Source organism: Tigriopus californicus, chromosome 6 (genome assembly GCF_007210705.1).
Source record: "Tigriopus californicus strain San Diego chromosome 6, Tcal_SD_v2.1, whole genome shotgun sequence".
Classification (NCBI taxonomy): domain Eukaryota; kingdom Metazoa; phylum Arthropoda; class Copepoda; order Harpacticoida; family Harpacticidae; genus Tigriopus; species Tigriopus californicus.
Window position 1 is genome coordinate 3,039,789 of NC_081445.1, and position 19,557 is coordinate 3,059,345.

Genomic DNA, 19,557 nt, shown 5'->3' on the forward strand with positions numbered 1-19,557 from the left:
GGCAGGAATTAAGTTCTTCAGCCCAACTCTCAACTCTTATTTATTCAAATTGCAGCTGTTCAATTTTTGTATCTTTAAGTTGCTCCCCGACCTCTCAACAAGCCTGGAAAATTTACGTACTTGTTTTTGTTAGAATATATCATTGTATGGGAAAGACAATCAAAAGTTACTGATTGCTGATGTTTGTTTAGGAGAATTGCAACAATGAACTGAAAGGTCTTTGAAAATCCTTATGATCAAGAATTTTACAAGGACAAAGTAGACAAATTTTTAAGTAGCATTCCAGATCAACCCTACATTCCAGGCCTAGCTCGGTCTGCCAACTCAAACTCATTAGTAGACCAAATAACATGCAAAGATTCTTGTTAACGATTAGAAAAGCCCGTGAAAAACCAAACAAAAAAACAGAAGGAATTACATTGAAGGAGCTCCTTTTAATTGAAAAAATGTTCTTGTACCTCAATCACTTGTAAAAAAAACGAGTACATAACACCTTCCCTGCCCTAACTATTACATACTTTTTTGATTATAGGAGTTACAACGTACCTCATGAACTTGCTGTCATAGTTCAACATCATGCTGTTTCCAATTCATTTCAACATTATTGTTTCTACTGAGGAAGACTTCATGTGGAAACTGAGAAGCTCATTTTCAATTCATTTACAATTTTGCATGACAGAGTTGGTTTGGATCATTTAGATTTGATTGTAATATCCAAGTGGAAGGGTCAAGTTATTTTCGAAAGTTTGATATTGATTTAAGCTAATGTACCTAGAAGCTTGTTTTTGGGTAGAGATGAAAGAAGAGTTTTATATCTATACCTATATTTGGTATTATGTCTCACTTTTACAATTGGCCCATTGAAACTTTATCTTGGGTTTGTCAAGGGAGGAGAGTGTTACTGTCACTACTGGAAATTGCATTCTTAGCTTTAAAGAAGAATAAATAATAGAAAATTAGGAACAAAAGATAGGCAATTGTCTTAATAATTCGTAACTAATGATATTTTTGTATTTTCCATGAAGAAAGAAGCTTTAGATGGCTAAACATCAGAAGGTTACCAATCTCCTTTGGATAGAAATCGGATCATTCGTGGCATGGTGTTAGTTTTTTCAATAATCCCTTTTAATAAAAACTGGAGATTCAATCTGATCAAATCATTCTTTGAGTTAGGAGGTAGGATTTTCAGAAGCGACAACGAGCGGCCCTTAAATTCTTTCCACCCTGTAGGTGAAAGAAAAAGACGGAGCTATGAGGGCAAAACGGAAGGTAGGATGGTGAAAAACAAGTGCGGGCAACTGAGAACCAGCTCCCAGCAAACAGCACGGGCTGGTTGGAAATCAAGCAGGACAGTACTCCCCCTGGTAAGGAAATAGGTGGGTGAGCTTACCTGTGGCTAGCAACAGAGGAGAAGGGGAAGCAAAGCGAAGCAAAGGGGAAGGAAGAGAGATCAATGGGTCGACTGCGATGACTTATTCTTGGCTCACCAAGTTGTGGCGACCCGATCAGTGTTTCAAGACTAGCTCATCAGACTTGGTAAGGCCATTGGTAATCCAGTTGTTGCACAAAGTTACTACTCATGCCTCTTTTTTGTTAGTGTTAACGTGCATCAACGTTTTCAGGCTAATAAATGTCTTGAAGCTCTATTAACGTTCACTTTAGTTGGTGACCCCTTGTTTCTGAACATAAAGAACATAGTTCGCCAGGTTCTGATGGAGTGACCTCGCAATTCTCAATGAAATGTTCAAAGGTCCTGGCTCCAGTTTTTGCCTATCTAATGAGATCCATACAGGACAAAGGAGAATTTCCTTCATCTCTTAAAGTGGCGCACGTCATACCGATAAACAAAGGGGGTGACAAATCCAACCCAGCCAATTATCCACCTATATCACTTACGTCCAATATTGCCAAGGTACTTGAAAAAATCATGAAGGCTAAACTGGTACAGTATCTAGATAGCAATGACATTATACCCTCGGGGCAACACGGTTTCCGCTCACATCACAGTACCATCACTCAACTGATTCGGCATATCGACAGTATCATAACAAAACTACAAACTCATGACTCGGTGGATGTAGTTTCCAGAAGTAGACAAACATTAAAGCGCGTCTTTGAGCCATCCTGTACAAGCAAAAGTGCTGCCCATAGTAAGAATCGAACTCACAGCCCCTCAGTAATCAAGACTAGTGCTCCGTCCCTGAGCTATGCAGGCCTATTTTAGTTACTATAGTTATATTAGTTATATCACTACATCTAGACTATGCGAAAGCCTTCGATAAAGTGGCCCATGGGCTTTTACTCCGCCGTTTAGCTTCAACTGGTGTCCAAGGTAAAGTTTTAAGTTTCATAGAAGGGTTTTTAAAAGAGCGTAAACATTACATTAGAGTGGATAATACGCTAAGTAACGTGTCCAATGTGTTATCGGGCGTACCGCAAGGTAGCATTCTTAGCCCTATACTATTTATAATTTTCATATCACCACTAGAGCAACTAGCAACAAGCACTACAGTGTCTTGTTACGCAGATGACACCAAGTTGGTCTATGGAAGAATGGATGATTGCACTTTGGGGTTAGAAGACGATCTGGAAAATATATACAGATGGGTATCGGCAAATAAAATGGCTTTTAATGGTAACAAATTTTGTCTTATGACATTCGGTAATGTCCCCACAGTTTCAAAATACATGGAAAGCAGGGGCGACCCCATTCAACAAGTTGGGTCAGTTGGAGATCTAGGGGTGATTATCCAGGATACAGGTAAATTCGATGAGCACATTGAAGTCAAGGTGGCTAAGGCCTTTCAAACATGCGGATGGATATACCGAACGTTTAAATCCCGCGATACGATTACTATGCTGACTCTCTTCAAATATATTGTCCAACCCCATCTAGAATATCCATCTCCTGTTTGGGCACCAGTGAGCTCTGCAGGACTTCAAAGAATAGAGAAGGTCCAACGAAGTTTTACACGTAGTATATCTGACATGCGTAACCTCTCCTATTGGGAGAGACTAAAACAGCTAGGGCTTTATACTACTCAACGAAGATATGAAAGATATCTTATCTTATATGTTTTTAAATGCATTCATAAACGTTGCCCGAATCCGCGAATACATTTTAACGAGAATGACCGTAGGGGTATAACGTGTGAGGTGAGAGTACAGTCTTGTCATAACGAAACTAGACTTGTCAAAACCATGAAATCCTCGTTTATTCTATATAGAGCCCCTGGCCTATATAGTCTTTTACCCACCTGCCTTCGACAATTCTACTTATTAGATGATCCTATGCCATCTTTTAAAGCAGACTTAGATAAGTTTTTAAACACCATTCCAGACCAGCCTTATGTTCAAGGACTAGCTCGATCTGCCAATTCTAATTCATTGNACGTGCAGGAATGATGTCAAACTTGCCTTCCTTGCCAGAGAGCAAAGATCAGCGTTCATATGCGCGCGCTTCTCACGCAACGCCCTTCTCCGGATTGGCGGTGTGGGTCCCTACACCTGGATTTGGTGGGTCCTCTCCCACAGAGTGAAGAGATGTCCTATCTTTTTATTGTTGTGGATCACCTCACTCATTTGGCAGAGGCTATCCCCATTCCTGAGGCCACTGCCTCCTCATGTGCACGTGCCCTCTTGCGCCATTGGATTGCTAGGATGGCGTTTCGTACGACTTCACCAGGGATGGGGAGGCCAAGGTCACCAGCCACACCAGATCCCACCACACGTCCCTCGTCAGCATATATCATTGTAACATCACAAACTACCACCTGCAGTGCAGCCAGCTCATGGAGGGAATGCACCTCACCCTAAGAACAGCCATAACGGCCAAGCTTGTTTGCACCAACTAGATGGGTCTGCCATGTGTCCTCCTGAGGATCAGAACGGCCTGGCGTGAGAGTGGCCGAAAAAGTTTACCATAACTTGCTAATCCAGAGCAAGTGCCTTGCTTTTACTACCCGTAAGGAGGTTGCTGGTTTGCCGCTCCAAAAGTCTCTCCTTCAAAGTCTTCACGGAACAGTACCACCTCTCTGTGACTTTCATAGGAACCCGCCAGAGTATGCTCTTAAGGATTTGGCGTCCTCTGAGTACGTCTTTGTGCGCCATGATGCGCACAGAGGTTCTTTGGATGCCAACGACAAACCATTCCAAGTGCATGAGCGCCGCAGCAAGGTGTTCAACCTGGACATTGTGGACGCTCACTCCTACATCTCCATTGACATCCTCAAGGTAGCCCAAGGTGTGGGTCCGTTGGGTGTGCCCCTTCCAAGAGTCTCGAACAAGCTTGCCTGGCGCGTGGGGACCAAGATGGCTACGGCCATGATTGAGTTGCTCACCAAGTTAGAGAACAACCATTTGATCCCGTTTTGAACCAAGGAGTCAATGGGGATCACTGGCCAGCGATCATTGCGCCCCCTAACGTGCCTCCGTGTACTACGCAATCAGGTCAAGATACAAGGCAACCGAGAAGATTCCTTCATCCCTGTAGCTACAGTATCGTTCCCTCAATTGATCCATACTTCCCTGTTTTGGTCATTTGGGGGACTCATATAGCAATGACCTTTTCCCACTTTTATTTGAAAGTCCAGCTGCAAATATCATTCTTGGGCACCTGATTGGTTAAGACCGACCAATCAGGAGCTTTCCCTTGGAGGCTTGCTTGAGATTTTGTAATCCGTCGGTGGATTTCAGATTCTTTGAGAAAATACACTAAGCAAAAAACCTTCTGATTCTTTCTCCGAGTTGCTTTCCCATACCCTGTTGCCTCTGATGATCTCAATTAGGTCACTGACGAAATTGCCCACCTTAACCCTTTGTTTACTGCCGGTGAGAAAGACCCCAATCAGGCACTCTCAGGTCCAGCTATAATGGATTGGTTTTAGCGAACTCATTGCCTTATGGACAGCATCTTCCGTTACGTACTGTAAGGAGAGGATCATCTGAGGTCGGGGACAGGTCGACTTTAGGGAAGGGCAAAAAAGGGTGTTGGTAAACTCACTCTTGAATTTCTCATTGAGTCTCTATGATATGTTCAGCTCATTATTTACAATGATACTAACTACTGTACCCATACCAAATTTTTGCACTCAAGTAAAATAAGGCTAAGAGCTAATCCTTTATTTCGAACCAGGTCATACTTATCGCTTATTCTTGGCTAGTTGTTGCCTACAAACAAGTCAAGCATTGACAGTTGCATTATGAATCATTAACCTTAAAAATTCCAACACGTTTTAGGTGACATTCTCCATTCTTTTAATCTGTGGGATGATGACAGCGTTCTACAGTTTTTTCGACACATCAGACTCTGCAATTCAATGCTACAACGATAGAAATGATATATTATTGCCAGAGGAACTTCTTAACAGGTAGGTCAAAATATTTCGCTGAAAACAATTTGGTTCTTAGGTCGGGACTAGAGTGTGTTCTGCACCCTGGTCCAGCATACAATAATCAATGCTCAAACCATTGAAATAATGAGTGATATTGTTGTTTTTATGTCTCTAAATATGGCTGCAAACAGCAATGTATCACGTACAGGGTGCATGATAAGTTCTGCAATGCAAAAACCTAAATGTTATGAATAATTCAAAGCATTGAAAATCTGTGTTTAAGAAAATTTAAACAAAGAAAATGTATTCAAAGTGACCTTTGTTTTTAATGGCTGCTTTAACACAATGAGGGCCGCAAGGCCAATCAAGGTACAATGCTCCTTAATGTTGAGGGACATACTTTCAGTTTCTTTTTTTTCAACAAAGTAAGAAAATGTATTCAAAGTGACAACAAGCGGCAACAATGTCAGCATGTGACAACCTGGCCGGGATGCAGCAACTAGGCTAAGATGCGGTAACTAGGCTGGGATGCAACAACTAGGTCGAGATGGGGCGACTAGGACACTTTCCTTGATCTTTTTCAAAAATTGCTGTAGATGACAAGTAAAATTAATTCGTTTTCTGAATTAAATTGCTGGGGTTCCCACTCCCAGGAACGGTAAAGAAGTCCGTAAAAAAATGTTGGTGTCCTTGGAATTTAGCCAACCGAGAGGTCGGTTGTCCGACGTCCAGTGTCTTGAAATACATTGGTATGACCGGTTCTAGCGAAGGCAGAGGCTTAGGCCCAAATGCTTTGATATCGTATTGATACTAACTGCAGCATATGAGCAGTATACTAGCGCGTTGCTTAGTTGAATGCATTGTGAAAAAATAGAGCTTTGTCATACAATGAACCATCTAGCGGGTTCGTGACGAATACAGTGGCCTTTCTAGATGAACGAAAACAATGCAAGTTAAGTAACCTGTAGATTTCTGAAGCCAGATCTCAATTTTGGACAAAATGTTATGCATTTGTTGTAAGATATTGTCATTGATGAGAAGGTTATCAATGTGTTTAAATGTACAAACTTTTTTGAATTTTTGTGTGCATATAGGTTAAGTTATGCCAGCATGAACTTTTGGCAATGGGAGTTTCCACTTGTTTGCTTTGGATGAGATTGACTTACACGAGCTGTGGTAGTACAAATTTAGAATATTTCCATACCAATGAAGTGTACTCTAGACGCTTTCATCTAGTGCTACTAGAAAAAATTGCTAAAAGTCGCTGGCCGAGTGTTTTTGTTGCAAAACTTTAAGGCAGTGTTTACCTTAAGGTGTGTTCAGAATGACGGCTCTTTGAAGCAAAGTGTTCAAATTTACAATAGTCCTTTTGGTGCTGTGGCAACACTGCTACAGTTTTGGTAGACTTACTCATGTAAACACTCCATTAATACTTAAACAGTTCCATATCTTTAGGAACGTTGGTTTTGCTAACATGAATTTGATCAGCAATGAATCACTTTTATGGCTTGCTTAACAAAGCACAACTCTTTCCAAGAAAGGCTGAATGTGCTAATTGCTGACCTTAAATAGACGTAGGGAGTATGTAGGTGTTGATCCAGTAGCAGGATTTAAGTCAGACTTGGACAAGTTCTTGACTGAAATTCCTGATCAACCCTATGTACAAGGGCTAGCCAGATCCGCTAACTCGAATTCGTTGGTTGATCAAATAAAAGTTAAGTAAAGTGAATAAGTTTCTTGTTTTGAAAACAGTAAATATGGGTGCCAAGTAAGGCTGGATTTTGAAAATAAGACTAATTTATTTGCTCTTGTACTTTTAAAAATCTCAATTCTTGAATATGATTCATCCTATTGGTAGGCCAAGTAAAATGTACAGTACATGAAGCATGACAAACAAGTATTTATACATAAATAAAGCAAAATAGTTTTAATGCCGCATTACATCAAGCTGCTACTAGTTTACCTAAAGCTCGTTTCCCCTACGACCTCAAAGCATGTCAGCCAATGTGTGTTTTGCAAGCACGTTCAAGCCCTCGAGAATTGGAGTTAGTTAGAGCTTAATTATTTGGACTTCTTCATCGGACAAGCTACTTCTCTTAAATATCTGGCGTTCTTGATAATTTTTCATTTTCTTGCATGATCTCAAAATACCTCAAAGTGCCATATCATGTCACTTAAAACGCACTAAAAGTGCAATTTTGGAAAATGTGTTTTTAATCATCATGAGTACACTTCGTTAGCATTCACTTAAATCCTGATGACAATACATACAATAGGCAATCTTATAGATTTGAACTTTACTTGAAGACTTTGTGGAAACTAGTTTTTCGAAAGCTTGTATTTTGTAGGGTTTTGAATAAGGTTAGACAACATTTTGAGCTATCTTGAGATTAAGCAAGAAAGAGAAAATAGTCTTCTACTTTTGTGATAATGAAAATTTATATTATAGATATAAAATATAACCGGGGCATTTTGGAGGAAGAAGCGACAAAAATCGGACCATTGAATCCCATATACATTAAGTAATAATTGAATAGATTGTATCATAATTTCCAAAAAAGTGCAAACTAAATGTGTTCCCAAATGAGATTAACTTCAGTTTTCATATTGTTTTGAGGCATGAAAGTTTTTAGGCGGGCTAAAACTCCATAAAGAATAAAACCAAACTTGTTTCTTATGATTTTCTGAGCACGAAAACGCTAAAATGTTTTTTGGTATTTCTCTGGAAACTTGATAGGACTTTTTGACCATCGCGGGTTCCAGTCCCTCTCGTCCATATTCCAGGCGTTTTTCCATGTATTAGCTGCAATCTTGAAACGCATTGGAAGGATAAATAACTTGACGATACTGTTGAATTGCAGGAAAAACGTTTACAAGGAATTAGTCAAGCACCCAAATCACCCTATTCCGTTTTAGAGAAAACTTATTTTCAGGTATTGTTGGATGATGAGCACTTTCACCCTTCCAAAATATTTTGATAACAAAACCGAAGAAAAAGTATCCATTTATACGGGAGTGGGCCCCTTCACTGAAAAGGACGAGAAGATTTACCACGCTTACTACCAATGGGTTCCATTGTTCCTCTTTTTTCAATGCATCTGCTTCTATGCCTCGCATGCCCTCTGGAAATTTTGGGAGGGAGGCAAATTTAAGGTAAACACACTTGATCCACTTAAGACTCAAAGATGGGAGTAATCACGTAAAGATCCATCTTTCCAGAAATTGATTGCCAGCCTAGAAATTGTCAGAAAGAACGAGAATAAAGGGGCGGCGGGCAAAGAGGACAGCAAAACAAGGCCTTGCTTAATACTTCTTATTGAACAATTGGAAAAATTTGAGCTAACCGAAATTGAAGAGGTTAAAGGAGTATTAGCTCAAATTGATTTGCCAATTTTGTACTTGGACTATCAAATACGTTTGGTCAAAACAGCATTATTCTACATACAATTGGCAAGAAGCGCATTGGCTGACAGACTATTGAGTGTTACAAAATTGACCACATCGGAATTGCCCGAAAACAAAATGGCTGAAATATCCTCGGCCCTAAGAGTATTGGGCAAAATAGATTCGTTGTTAAGCGACTGGATTGAAAATGTTGAGGGTAACCCTTTCCCCCCGCAACATAATAATCTGGTCTTTGCTGGCGTGGTGAAAATCATTTTGGAATCCATGACAGGCACACCTTTTGAAGACATGGTGGCAGACATTTGCGCGCTTCCACTTGAAGAACGCATTCCTGCAATGGAGCGCTACCTTTGCAATGGAAAGCCAATCAATCTGAGACAAGTGGTGAAATATTTTAAAGGCAAGACGATCGGTCATACCGTGGTGAAATATCTTTTGGACGCCTTTAGCGACATTGATACCACAGCACTGATGAAATACATCGAAGAGAAACCTAAGTGCAACTGTGCAAAAGGAGCCAAATGCACCAGCAAAGAAGGCATTGACGAGAAATTGAATTACACCAAAGATGAAGTTATGAAATTCTACAATTTGTCCCTGTTTCGACGATTGTACAAGGACCAACGCTTCAAAACGATTGGTTACTCCATGGTGAAATATCTTGGGAAGCCCCTTTGCTACATTGATACCACAGCACTGATGAAATACATCGCAGAGAAACTGAAATGCAACTGTGCCAATGGAGCCAAGTGCACCAACGATGAAGGCATTGACGAGAAATTGAATTTCACCGAAGATGAAGATATGAAATTCTACAATTTGTCCCTGTTTCGACCGTTGTACAAGGACCAACGCTTCAAGACGATTGGTTACACCGTGGTGAAATATCTTTTGGAGCCCCTTTGCTACATTGATACCACAGCACTGATGAAATACATCGNAGCCATTGGTGATCCAGCTGCTGCACACATTTGTTCCTCATCCCTTTTTGATGGTGCTAACCTGCATGCCTCAGCCTCGGCCAACACCTCATCAACATAAAGGAACAACATTGGAATAAAACAAAAGAAGGTTCTAGAACCTAATTGTGGATTGAAAATGCGAAGTTAAACTGAGGGAACAATCGGTAAACCAACTACACTTACAAATACACGAAATAAGCGGACAAAACAATTCAAAGCCATTCCTTAAATAAAAAATACACGAAATACCCAAAAATGGGGGTAAATACATCGACAGACGAAAAAGGTGAAAGGATATATGAACATATAAAGAGAATATATAGTACTATAATACTAGAGATAGGAAGAAGAGAAAGCTAAAAAGGAAAAGTTTCTTAGCTTAAGCAGCCGCTCAACCACTTACAAAACACGACACAACACACTCAGACCGGCCGTTTGATCAAGATTCAGAGCAGCAAAACGTGCTCTCGTCAAAAGACTGAATCGAGCTGATTTTTCTTTGTCAAGATATGAATATTTCAGAAAAATATTTCAGAAAAATAATATAACTTTTACATTCCATTTCGAACAATAAATCCCCGAGGTTACATTGTTTAACACGCAATATCTTTGTTAAGCTCACCATACCTTAGTACAAGAACAAACATTTTGACTTTGCTCTTTAACTTTGCAAGTGACCTCAAAAAGCCCCTATTTTCCTACAGCTTCCTGAAAAATTTGCCAAGATATCGCTTTGTTCCAAGATTGTAATGACAACTTTTCTGCTTCTTGCTTTAGTTCAACTTAATTCAAGAAGTAATATAATAGATGGGCTGGGAGAATTTAACGGAAGGATCAATTGCTCAGGTCAAAAAAAAAACCTCATACTAGTCTCAAAAATTGGAACTCTTTCCACCAAGAATGGCGCAAGACCATATTTTCTTTTTATCTGCCTGGCTTGGTTCCAACCATAGAAAAACGAACTGGAATGCTTAAGGTCAACAGGGGTTGTCCTGGATGAGCATATTTTCAGGTCAACTGACGCTGGGGGACAAGAGACAAGAATATTTCGTGAAATCCCGCTTTATGCAAGTTGAATTATTCCCATAAAACGTTCATCCTTCTTGTTCTTGTTTTCTTCTAAATTCCTTTGAATCTTACAAATATACACGTGTAAAGAGCGGTAGAATATTAAGAAAAAACACTTTTTGGGCATAACCTACGTAAACCCTTCAACGTTTCGTTCTTAAAAATGCAGTCAGACACTTGCTCAAACCTGTTTTTTAAAAGTGTGCTAGAGGAGAGCAATTGCTTGGCAAAGGGTTGTTTTAGGGTGTTTCTACTCATAATTTGGACTTACTGTCAACGATTCAGATTTGTACCATATGTAGTTGCCTTATGTGTCTCGACTGCAAATGGAACTTTTTGACTTCCAATAACAGCTGAGACGAAAATGTGCAATCGCAGCGCCCTCGATTGATCTATATATGTAGTTATCTATGGTTCGAACATTGAAGTCGTTGGGTTCCAAGCGAGACACCTGATCTGAAAAAGACAGTTCTATTACTGATCGTTTGTTTGTCAGTATGTAAGTGTATCTATAATCAGATGAGGGACGCCTGTTTGTGGTTGGCTGGTAATCCGCTAAAAGTCCTCCTCTCTTCTTTCTCGAGCTCCTTCATCGCAGATACGATTTGCTTCCTCCAATCAACGAATATGTACATTTGCTTTTGATATTAGAACCTGACTCATACAATGAATGTACAATCTTGCTCAAACGACCTGATTAGCTGGACCTTGTTTTTCGTCTTTCTTTGCTCAGCAGAAGAAAGAGCGCCCACATTTTTAAAACGAGCTTCTCCCCCATGAAATTAAATGGTTGTAAAGCATTAATCTGTAGGTATATTTCAGCTACTTTTGAATTGCAGAAATGACTATGCTTACTCGATAAGGTTTATATTATCCTAATGCAAGAAACAATCTGAAAAATGAAATTATTTCGAGTAGAGTGAAGCATTATTTTATATATAGATATATAGTTTTGGAGGAATAAATCCGCTTCAGATCTTAGCACAGGTCAAGCAATTTATAGCCTCTTCTTAAAAGATATTCAAATATTGAGAAAGAATGATGTGGCAGGCAAAAGTCAATTGATTTTCATAATATACAAATTGAAAGTCGGTTTAAACCCGCCTCTTCTTACCATGTGGGCTCTTGTGTTCTTGATTGAATTGTCATAACAGTTCATATTATTCCATTGAATTCAACTACCATACAAACGACTGGATTGCACTAAAAGCTAGCCCAACTAGCGATTTTGGTTTCAATCAATTCATAAATCTTTTGCAGGCAACAGCAATAAAAATATTCCCTTGCAACCCAAGAAGAGCTTAGGGAAAAGACGTTATAAAAATTCTGCGAACAACAATATCGAGAGGTGGGGGTCAGCTCAAAGAAACTTAACAATTCTTGACGTACAGTCTCGAAAACTCGTCTGAAAATAATCACCAGTCCACGACAGACGGATTTTAGCAGGCAAAATGCCACCACCTCTTACTTTGTGGAATAAAGACAATGCCGAAACAAAAGCACTTTTTGATACTTGGTCCAAGTCTAAAACATTTCGTCATCCTCAAGCGACCAAGGATGTGTTTTGGCTGAATTATCGGGTAAGCAAAATTTCAATCAATGGCTAAATTCAGCTTAATTTGTGAATAATCTGAGCACTTAAAACGCGAAAGCAGACCCGAAAAGTATGGATCTCGTATGAAAGAGGAAGGAAGAAGAATATGTGCCTTTCAGCCAAAAGGTAAAAAAAACATCTCTAGCAATTTAGTTTTGAGCCCCAAAAGTGACTAATAGTGGTTTCTGGCAAGTTGGCGAAAAGCCGGCAGAGAGCCTGGTGAATGTCGAAGAAAAGTTATTTATTGAAAATTGAACTTCCGAATGTGTCAAATAATGAAGTCATTCTAGTTTTATCAATTCAACGAGGCATCACCTCGCAATCTTTTACTCAGCTTGCTGTTCGTAATTTCTGGGCCAATTCTACATGGCCTTATTGTCGTATTCTTGTGGGTTGGCACTAAGTGAATGGACTTGATAACTGCTTTGTATTTGACTAGTACGGTTTATAAATAGATGACTGGAATACATGAACATTGGCATGAGCAACATACTCAACACCGGGATATCACACTTAACACCCTCGTTTTTATATTTCTACGGTTTTTTATTACTTTGACCTGGTTTCATGAATAGCTTTGGAAACTTTTTGTCGCTGAAAATATATTAGTTCCAGCCAATGTTCTGTGGACTCAAAAATAGAGTACAGATTGATAACTAAGGTCAAGGTATATGTTTGGAGGCAAATTGAAAATAAAAAAAAAGTTCTTCCTTTTGCCAATGCTTGCCCCTATTAGGACGCCACCTAGTGGCTTGATGTGTTTTATTTATCACTATTAAAGTATTAAAGTATACTAAATTANATCACCTCGCAATCTTATACTCAGCTGGCTGTTCGTAATTTCTGGGCCAATTTTACATGGCCTTATTGTCGTATTCTTGTGGGTTGGCACTAATTGAATGGACTTGATAACTGCTTTGTATTTGGCTAGTACGGTTTATAAATAGATGACTAGAATACATGAACATTGGCATGAGCAACATACTCAACACCGGGATATCACACTTAACACCCTCGTATTAGTAGTATTAAAGTATACTAAATTGAAGAGGTCATACATGGAGAGAGTCCAAGAACGACAAGGTGACGTCTACCTTGGACAGTCCAAGCGATCAATTCATGAGTTAAAACAGTGAGCCAAAGATTCATCATTATGAAGCCGGTTTTAGAATCTAAACAGTTCTCCTCTGCCTGTGAGCTTCAATTAATGACTAAAGGATCCTGGAGAAAGGTCTGAAAATTTCAAGACCACGATTAATTCTTAGTTTGGCTTCCATAACGTTACAGGGAAAATAATTTTCAGAACTTACCGACAAAGCAAAATGTTTCATATACTTAACTAATATTCATATACATTTGATCCACCAACGAATTAGACTTGACCACCGAACTCAAGAGATGGGGAATGCGAACGGAAGCAAAAATGTCTTATTTCCTAAACTGTTCACTTTATGCCAAATAACCACTTCATACTCCACGACCACAAGATACTGTTGAATAGATTGACTTGGCCAAATTTGAGACCAAACCTATGCTCAGGGAATTCAGAAGACATTGTCAAATTTATGTAATGAACAATACATAATATTTGAATTTTCGGCCTGCTCTTGATCAGATACATAAGCTTTTGACAACATAACTTTGAAACGAACGATTTTACAAGTAAATGATATCAAAATGATCTGACTTTAATTGAAGAGATCTACGCTTCTTGTTTCCTTACTTTGATTCGAAAAGTGGTTCAAAGTTTCTATTACCAAGAGCAGGCAGATTTGACGGGATGCTCGTTTACAATCCATATTTCTAGAAGTTCGTGACTTCGCAAATCTGGCTAGCCCTTGAAAAGAATCCCGATCGTAATCAAGAACCAAAACTATTGTATTTACAAGCATAAAAAATGTGGGGACAGACAGAGGTGTGGACGGACACGAGGCACGAGGGGGAATGACGAGACCTGGGCCCGTATTCTCAATTCGCACTTGAAGCAGGACTTTAAGTTCCGTCTCAAGCGCCAAAGTTGGACTTGATGAAGGTTAGCCTCAAACCCATATTCTCAAAGATTTTCAAGTTGTGCTTGGCCAAGCTGAACTTGGTGCATGCATTTTGACTAAAACGGGAACAATTTCTCCATTTTCACACAGGATGGCCAAATTCAGGGACAAGTATAAAGTTGAAAAACAGTTGAACAAATCATTTTAAGCCTAGTTGCCTTCTTGTCTGTCCACTTGAATCGTGACAGAGTTCCCAGTGTGCTCAATTTTATGTTTAACCCAAATTTCATCCACATTTGAGCTTCTACATCGTCATTCCTAATTCCCAAGACTGATCCAATCAATCTTAGAAGATTGTACTCGGCAGTAGAATTAAGGGTGACTGGGAATACGGCTCGTCTAAGTTTGTAATTGCAAGCTGCACTTTGAGTCGAGAGTACGGCTTTTCCAAGTCTGCACTTAAACTTCAAACTCAAAAGCTGAAGTTCGAATCAAGAATACCACTTTTTCTGTAAGCTGCACTTGAAGTAAGGATTTATGATTGAAGCAGGACTTTCAGACCAAAGTACGAATTGACAATACCGGCCCTGATTTCTTGGTTCAATTGTGTCAAAGATGGACACTTCCCGTTCTCCTGGACAACGACCGTTGGAGTGATGCGGGAAATGGTAGTCTCCACTCCCAAAAGGAAGAGCATCGTCTGCCTCCTGCTTTATGGAGTGCGGGAGCTCATGCCATGAGATTGCCCTTCTGTAACAATAATCTGCTGGGTTGTGATGTCTTGGGATATGCTTCACTTGGAGTTGAATGTCGTGATAATGAAGCTTTATCCATTCTGGGCGTAGCGATCCGTGACGGATGGTTTTGAAGCCGGCTACTAGAGGTTTATGATGACCTGTATGCACGGTCACAATCAGGTTGGACATCAAGTACTTGCGAAATCGGGGAAGGCCAAAAGCAGTTGCCAAGGCCTCCAAATTCAGTTGCAGGGGTACAGTTGCTCCACTGAGGATGTGGTTCGGGATGCCATTGCCACTGGCNCGGCACCGACCTCTCTCAATCTCCAACTCTGAGATTGCAGGTTGTGAAATTTAACGATTGTCATCAACTGCCTCAAAGAGAGTGTTGATCACATCTTGTTTGATCCAACAGTTCTTAAAATTACTTATTAAGCTACAATCAATAAATCAATCAATGCAGTAGGTTCCTCTGTGTTGCTCTTGTTTGGGGCCCGAGCTAGATTTTTATTACATTCGATATATTTGACCTACTCTGATTGAACGAGGTAGACGCCTCCATTTTGTAATCCAACTCATCGTGCATGGATTTAACCCATTTCGAATTTCTAACCTTACATATATTATGGAAGCAGCCAGGACTGAACACAAAAGCTTTTTGATTCTTTGGTACATGGCACTTCAGCTTTGCGTTACCTCCTAATCTGGTTGATCAGTGTGGATTGCATTGTAGGCATGACTAAGGAAAAAAAACCTCATAACTAGGGACTCAATTGAACTTGATATGAATGATTTGCTTAACTTTTTCAGGCACTCATACTCTGGATAGTACTGGGTGATGAGAAAGGAGCTGATATTTTGCTCCACATTTTCCCAACCATGACCAAATGCACTTTCCAAAAATACGGCCCTTCTGGGACAATGGAGAATGTCGATGCCCTGTGCGTTTTGCCCGTTAATGTCATCAATGAAAAGATATTCTTCGTATTGTGGTTCTGGTTCATTCTGTTGGCCTGTTGGTCCATCGCGGATTTGGGATTTCAGACGTACTTGATGTTCAAGCCAAGTTATCGACCCAGGTATGTCCTGAAAAGATTTCCCTAAAAGTGAAATTACGTATTCGAACAAATGACAAGTGACCATTTCTGTTTGTTGAGTGATCAATATTTTTCATATTTTGAAAATGTCCAATTTTTCAAGCCTCTGGATCTTTTTAGGTTCCTGAGATGGTTGAAATTGAATGGGATGACTGACGATGACAGAATGGAATATCGAAACTTAATGGATAAGTCAGTAGACCACTTAAATTGGTTCGACTGGGTGATATTATATGATTACGGGCATCACTCATTACTAACAGATGAATGGCGATCCATTTCAAACCTTTTACGCCTTGTGGATGCTTTATTCAACAAAACCGTGCGCAAGATGCAAAAAAACCGTATGAAACATATGGAACAGAGGTTAAGCGCCAATCCCGCGTTTCCCCCAATCCAATGGGTTGGCGGAAAGTGCATAGAAGAATGTGGATACTTTTTTTGATGAAGAGCCGTGGAAATAGGTCAATTAGATTCGGTAAATCACCCTGCGCTCAAAATATGAGGCTAGAGAAACAAAAAATACGTTACGCACAATCTGGTGACCGGCTCGTCAACTTATAAGAACCATTGCAAGTGCGATGCGTAATTTGTATTGTCCCTAGGGAAACATTTTGAGACAATTATACCATGGCATTGATGAACTAAAATAAAACCGAATCTGTTTTAAAAAAAGAAGAGACCATAGGCCGTTAAGCCCTTGAGATCGACTGTCTCTGGAGAGAGCAGTCAGCTTTATTGTTATAATATACAGAAAACCGGATGAGACATAGAATACATGTACAGAAAGCCGAATGGAACGTCTCTCTGGGGAGCCGAAAATATAGGGAATTGAGGCTGAGAGAGATGAAATATAGTTTAGTAGAAAAGATGATTGATTGCTTGGAAGACTTGTCATGGCACTAATCAAACTCAATCACTGAAATGTCTTTTCCATTTATTGTGGACGCACGTCACTGGAGGTTGTTAGCGGACGGTGATATTGCCATCAAGCGGGGAGATTGGCAGCTCCTCGATGCAGCTGGTGGTGTCGGTGGTGTTGCTGCCCGGTGGAGGCAGCGGGTCATCAGGCTGTGCCACTCTCTCCTCACAGGGTGCGCGGTGACACTGACGGCACTGGACCTTGCCGATGAACTCCAATGAAGAGAGATTGAGCCCGAAGGGGAGGCTTTGGGGCACTTGCAGTTGGCCCATGGATGGGCTGAACACGCCCATTGGAGGCTGCAGGCCCATGGGATAGCTGCATGTTGTGCATTGTAGGAGTCAGATAACGATATATCCTTAGATTAATCCGTATAACAAAGATTGAGGATGAGATCGACAGATTCGTGAGAGAACAACTGATTGTTTATATATCATCGATCATGCCAAATCACCAACACATTCATTGACAGAGATTGGAATCCTACAACTCCCCCATTAAGATCATTATAATCAGAAGAATGTTTACCTCACATAAAATATAAACAATGTGATGTGAGAGCTAAGACCGTTATGTTCCTAAAGCGCAAAATGAACATGCTTTTTCCGGGGGCGGTCGCTTCTACGAGTAGGAGGAGGAGGAGGGGGACCGGCAATAGCGGTTGGTATTTCTGGTGCCGTTGTAGGTAGNTGTCCAAGTCTGACTTAAATCTTGCTACTGGATCAACGCCTACATAAGCCCTACGAATATTTGCGGGCAGCAAATTGAACAATGAAGGAGCCCGAGAAAGAAGAGAGCTGGACTTCATTGTTCGGACTAGCCTGGATTCTCGGGGGTTTGAAGGTGCTCTCAAAACGCACATTAAGCCTTCTACCGTCACTAGAATTGACCCTAAATCCTGGGTTGGGACAAAGCTCATGGATGATTTAAGACGTACCATATCAGATACCTTTCGCACCTTCTCTGAATACTGTACAATGCCAACCTTTCTAACCTCTCCCAGTACGAGAGCTCTCTCATATCCTCAATGTTCCTAGTAAAGCATCTTTGGACCTGCTCGAGCTTTTGCAAACCTGCTGAACTATTTGGAGCCCAAATGGGCGAGGCATATTCAAGATGCAGCTGAACAATCAACTTTTACAGAATTAGCATCGTGACACTATCTCTGCACTTAAACGTGCGATGCATCCAACCACATGTTTGAAAAGCTTTACCAACTTTCAACTGGATAAGCTCATCGAACTTTCCATTATCTTGGAGGACTACACCTAAATCCTTCATGGATGAGACCTGCTCAATATCTTTACCTTCATCATCTAATAGTGGAGTGTCTAATGGCGTCGACCCAAAGGTCATTGAGCGGAATTTCATTCCATTCAGTGCCATGTTACTCGCAGTAACCCAGGAGTATATTTGGTTTAGGACCTCTACCAGACAACCGGAGCTCTGACCATTCCTACCAACTACCAATTTTGTATCATCAGCATAAGAAGAGATACTGACATTACAACTATCAAGCTTCTGAAGCAGAGCAATGAAGATAATGAAAAGCAGAGGACCCAAAATGGAGCCTTGAGGGACACCCGACTTGACATCATGTACGTCACTAAGGGATCCCTCAACCTTAACTAATTGTTTCCTACCACAAATGAAACTTCTTAGCCAATTGAGCACTTTGCCTTGGTTCCCAGTCTCATGGAGCCTGTTAACTAAAAGGCCATTATCTACATTGCCAAAGGCCTTGGCAAAGTCGCGACAAACTACATCGACTGATTCATGGCTCTCCAGTCCCTCAATAACCTGCTCTATATGCTCAATCAGTTGGGTAACCGTGCTAAAATGTGCTCGGAACCCATGCTGGCTAGGATGAAGGACTTCTTGGATATCAAGAAATTCAACAAGTTTGAACTTCATGATCTTCTCAAACACTTTCGCAATATTCGAAATGAGAGAAATCGGCCTTTAGTCATTGGGGGGCGACTTATCTCCCCCTTTGAAAATTGGAACAACATGAGCTAGCTTCAAAGAAGAGGGGAACTTGCCCTGGTCCAAGATGCAAAGCATCAAGTACGAGAAAACAGGAGCAAGAACCTGTGAGCATCTCTTCAGAGACTGATATGTCACCCCATCAGGGCCAGGAGAGCTCGAGGGTCTCAGGTCCTTGATGGCCTCTAAAGCACCCTGATCTGTGACTACGAGATCATCTAAATGCTCAACTTGACAAGCCTTGCCAGTCCCAACAAAATCATCAATAGAGCAATGGACTGTTGCTCCTAAACTCTTTGGAGTTGAAAACACACTAGATAACTGATCTCCAAGTATGTTGGCCATAGTCTCTGCATTGTCTATGGCTTCCCCATCGACCTCAAAAGGCCCTACAGGGTGTTTGATCTTTCTCTTAGAGTTTGCATAAGAGAAAAATGCCTTCGGATTCGACCTCACCTCTTG

The 19,557-nt window shown here is 40.5% G+C and overlaps 3 protein-coding genes across 3 annotated transcripts in view; all 3 read left to right on the top strand.

Annotated features, from left to right (window-relative positions):
- The window catches only part of LOC131882395 (uncharacterized), a 14,371-nt gene extending 4,592 nt beyond the window's left edge, over nucleotides 1–9,779 (top strand). The window contains exons 2-4 of the mRNA XM_059229525.1: nucleotides 5,239–5,369; nucleotides 8,267–8,486; nucleotides 8,553–9,779. Coding sequence (XP_059085508.1) covers nucleotides 5,239–5,369; nucleotides 8,267–8,486; nucleotides 8,553–9,779 — 1,578 coding nt within the window. The remainder of the gene's footprint in view (nucleotides 1–5,238; nucleotides 5,370–8,266; nucleotides 8,487–8,552) is intronic.
- Nucleotides 9,780–12,157: 2,378 nt separating this feature from the next.
- Nucleotides 12,158–19,557, top strand: part of LOC131882846 (innexin inx2-like) — an 18,011-nt gene continuing 10,611 nt past the window's right edge. Inside the window, exon 1 of the mRNA XM_059230151.1 lies at nucleotides 12,158–12,348. Coding sequence (XP_059086134.1) covers nucleotides 12,220–12,348 — 129 coding nt within the window. The 5' untranslated portion in view covers nucleotides 12,158–12,219. The remainder of the gene's footprint in view (nucleotides 12,349–19,557) is intronic.
- On the top strand, nucleotides 15,881–16,865 carry LOC131882850 (innexin shaking-B-like). Its single transcript, XM_059230158.1, has 2 exons — nucleotides 15,881–16,169; nucleotides 16,308–16,865. Exons 1-2 carry the CDS (start codon nucleotides 15,970–15,972, stop codon nucleotides 16,630–16,632), a joined length of 525 nt encoding a protein of 174 aa, XP_059086141.1. The 5' UTR covers nucleotides 15,881–15,969; the 3' UTR covers nucleotides 16,633–16,865.

Coding starts and splice junctions, on each gene's coding strand:
- LOC131882850 (XM_059230158.1), top strand. CDS start 15,970: ATGACCAAATGCACTTTCCAAAAATACGGCCCTTCTGGGACAATGGAG. Junction 16,170..16,307: donor AAGCCAAGTTATCGACCCAG/GTATGTCCTGAA, acceptor GGATCTTTTTAG/GTTCCTGAGATGGTTGAAAT.